We start from the raw sequence: 3887 nt of genomic DNA, 5'->3' as shown, positions 1-3887 counted from the left end.
CTGCAACCTCTGCCTCCTGGGTTGAAGTAATTCTCCTGCCTCAGCCTCCCAAGTAGCTGGGACTACAGGCGCGCACCATGACACCCAGCTAATTTTTGTATTTTTGGTAGAGATGGGGTTTTACCATGTTGGCCAGGATGGTCTCGATCTCTTGACCTCATGATATGCCTGCCTCGGCCTCCCAAAGTGCTGGGATTACAGGCATGCCACCGCGCCCGGCCACAACTTTTAAAGTATAAGTATGTCCTGCGTATTTTAATAACATGAATATACTGATACTAAGCAATTATTTATTGTTTATTTGAAACTCACATGTAACCAGGCATTTTATATTTCCTCTGGCGAGCCTACTCTATATCCTTGTGTATTACCTAACTCTCTTTAAAGGATATTTTAAAGTACTAATTATGTGATTTAAAAAAATGAGAAAGAAGAATAAGATCGTTTCCCCTCGAGACCACAGGAAAGTATAACTTTGGCCTAGAGAAAAGGAGATTACAAAGCAGTGTTATACAGTCCCCCATCAGCAATAGTTTTGTTTCCTGCAGTTTCAGTTACTCAGAGTCAACTTTGGACCGAAAATAGGTGCATACAGTACAATAAGATGTCTTGAAAGAGAGGCAAAATGCTGGGCACGGTGTCTCACGCCTGTAATCTCAGCACTTTGGGAGGCCGAGTTGGGTGGATCGCCTGCGGTCAGGAGTTCGAGACCAACCTGGCCAATATGGTGAAAGCCCGTCTCTACTAAAAATACAAAAATTATCTGGGTGTGGTGGTGCATGCCTCTGCTCCCAGCTACTCAGGAGGCTGAGGCAAGAAAATCACTTGAACCTGGGAGGCAGAGTTTGCAGTTAGCCAAGATGGGGCCACGGCACTCCAGCCTGGGCAACAGAGTGAGACTCTGTCTTAACAACAACCACAACAACAAATAGTTTTATAAAAAGAAAGAAAAAAGCACACAGATGCATGTACTAAAAGATGGAAGAGTGTGTGCACATAAGAATATTAGCAGTGATTCTCTCTAGTGATGAGATGAAGGATGATTCCAGTTTTTTCTGTGTGCTGTATAAAATTCTTTACAATTTTGTATAATGAATATTAATTACTTTTGGAAAAGGACAGGATCATATGTAATGAAAACCATTTTCTGTGATTTGGTGAGGACTTTGACATGCCCAAGATGTTACCATGTGCAGCATCCCTCTGAAGAAGGTGGGGGACAGTGGCATGCGCCACACCTTTGGATTGAGGGTTTTTTTGTTTTTTTTTTTTGAGACGGAGTCTTGCTCTGTCGCCCAGGCTGGAGTGCAGTGGTGCGATCTCGGCTCACTGCAAGCTCCACCTCCTGGGTTCATGCCATTCTCCTGCCTCAGCCTCCTGAGTAGCTGGGACTACAGGTGCCCGCCACCATGCCCAGCTAATTTTTTTGTATTTTTAGTAGAGACGGGGTTTCACCGTGTTAGCCAGGATGGTCTTGATCTCCTGACCTGGTGATCTACCCACCTCGGCTTCCCAAAGCGCTGGGATTATAGGCGTGAGCCACAGCACCCAGCCTGAATTGAAGTTTTAAAAGTGCTGTCATCCCTTATCCTTGCAGGATACCTCCAAAAGCAGCCATACTTTGGAGCAGTTATTGGGAGGGTGGCCAACCGAATCGCCAAAGGAACCTTCAAGGTGGATGGGAAGGAGTATCACCTGGCCATTAACAAGGAACCCAACAGTCTGCATGGAGGAGTCAGAGGGTTTGATAAGGTAAGTCTGGCACATGTGACACAGTTCCCTTTAGGCTCACTTTATACGTACCTTCTGCTTGCCAGGCACGGTCTTAGGCCCTAGAGCACGTGTGTGGTGAGGAAATACAGGAAAGAGGTCACTCCCGTGGTTCAGGGCAGCAGGTGCAATGGGCATGTCCCAGGACCCATCCTTCTCTAGTTCATCTGTTGAAACAGACAGGAGAGCCTCAAGAGAAAGGATGTCAGTCTTTGACTTAGGAAAAACGAGAAACAACGTTCTCACAGTGTTGCAATCAGGGAGTTAGATTGAAGAGATGTGGGTTGATAACAGTATCTTCCACTTATTGGACAAGACACTAACATATATTATCTCTTACCCTTACTAAAACTCTATGTTATCGCTAAATGGGAAAACTGAGGCACTAAAAGACCACATGACCGGGCACGGCAGCTCACGCCTGCAATCCCAGCACTCTGGGAGGCTGAGGTGGGCAGATCACCTGAGGTCAGGAGTTTAAGACCAGCCTGGCCAACGTGGTGAAACCCCATCTCTATGAAAAATACAAAACTTAGCTGGGTATAGTGGCCACCTGTAATCTCAGCCACTCAGGAGGCTGAGGCAAGAGAATCGCTTGAATGTAGGAGGTGGAAGATACAGTTAGCTGAGATCACGCCACTGCACTCTAACCTGGGCAACAGAGCCAGACTCCATCTCAAAAAAATGAAAAATAAAAAATAAATAAAAGACCACATGACTCCTAAGTGGGACAACCAGGGCTGCCTGGCCCAAAACACTCATTCTTACACCATAGCTGCTGGTGTCCACCCAGGCTGCATGGGTGCCCCCGTCCAACATGCTTCCCTGTACCTGTTGTTAAGCCCCCCGCCCCATGCAGCATGGCCCTGCACCAAGGCCTGCCCTTCCACTGAAGTGCCTCCCCTTCCACTGAAGTGCCTCATGCCTCAAAATCATATCAGATTCTCCCCAGTTCCTCCCCTCCACATGAAAACGTCCATTCTTTAAGCAGATCCCTAGAAAACAAGGTCAGGAAAGCAAATTGATCGAACAGCTTCTACCTGGCTTGGGAGTGCTTGGCCCCCTGCTTCCTAGCCCCATGGGAGTCTACGGGTTAACCCCAGTGATTGCTCTCTTACTAGTCTGATTTCAGGCTGTGAAGGAGTAAATTTCAGTAGTTAACTTTCTTTTACATTATACCACCCAGGTTATTTGCTAGAGAAGAGCCAGAGAAGACAGAAACATGTATGCCCACTAATGGCCACCGTTTCTTCTCTTCTGCCTCTAACCATCACTTGTCCTGCAGAAGGAGGCTGGTGGCTCTGGCTTCCCTGCTTCCATGAGCTTCCTGCTGGTGGCCTGGAACCAGACTGACTGCCCCATGGGTTTCCCTTTCCTCAGGATGGGACTCTTCATGCCAGGAAGGCAGAGGGCAGCATGTGCTCTGCCCATATTAGTGCAGAGTCTCTAGAACATGCCAGGATCATGAGCAAACCCCAACCAGAGGAAGTAAGGCCCAGCCTGGCTTCAGACAGGGATCTTCAGAGGAGCCTTAGGACAGCACCTCGTTCTAGCTTGCCCCTGCTCCCCCTGTTCACTGTGGCATTTTCCATGGTGTTACTTAACTTATATTCCCTTCAAGAACACAGCAAAATCATGAGCGTACGTAGCCTTCAGTGCAGTGTGCCCTTGAGCCCCTTCTGTGAAGCAGGGGGCACAGTAGGCCGGGGACTCCTGAGGCTCACAGTATAAAGAGGGAGGTGGACTATTACATGATAACTGTTAAAGGCGAGAAGCCACAAATGCCGCAACAGATGACAACAAGGTGCAGCAGGAACTGGGTGTGAACAAATGAAATAGCAACCTAGGAGGTAGGATTGGAACTGGCCTTGAAGAGCCAAAGCATTTCATTCAATACATGGATATGGGAGAGAATGGCTGCACAGTGGCCCTGAGAGGGGTAGGGAAATACTTTGAACGTTTTTTGGTTTTTTTTTTGAGATAGAGTTTTGCTCTCGTTGCCCAGGCTGGAGCGCAATGGCGCCATCTCAGCTCACCACAACCTCCGTCTCCTGGGTTCAAGCAGTTCTCCTGCCTCAGTCTCTCGAGTAGCTGGGATTACAGGCATGCGCCACCAC

General features: G+C 48.0%; 1 protein-coding gene across 1 annotated transcript in view; it reads left to right on the top strand.

Annotated features, from left to right (window-relative positions):
• Positions 1–3887, top strand: part of GALM (galactose mutarotase (aldose 1-epimerase)) — a 90438-nt gene that overhangs the window by 10110 nt on the left and 76441 nt on the right. Inside the window, exon 2 of the mRNA XM_011997336.1 lies at positions 1598–1752. Coding sequence (XP_011852726.1) covers positions 1598–1752 — 155 coding nt within the window. The remainder of the gene's footprint in view (positions 1–1597; positions 1753–3887) is intronic.

The sequence above is a fragment of the Mandrillus leucophaeus genome, unplaced genomic scaffold (assembly GCF_000951045.1).
Source record: "Mandrillus leucophaeus isolate KB7577 unplaced genomic scaffold, Mleu.le_1.0 Scaffold538, whole genome shotgun sequence".
NCBI classification, from domain to species: Eukaryota; Metazoa; Chordata; class Mammalia; order Primates; family Cercopithecidae; genus Mandrillus; species Mandrillus leucophaeus.
This window is presented reverse-complemented; position numbering and strand designations above follow the sequence as displayed.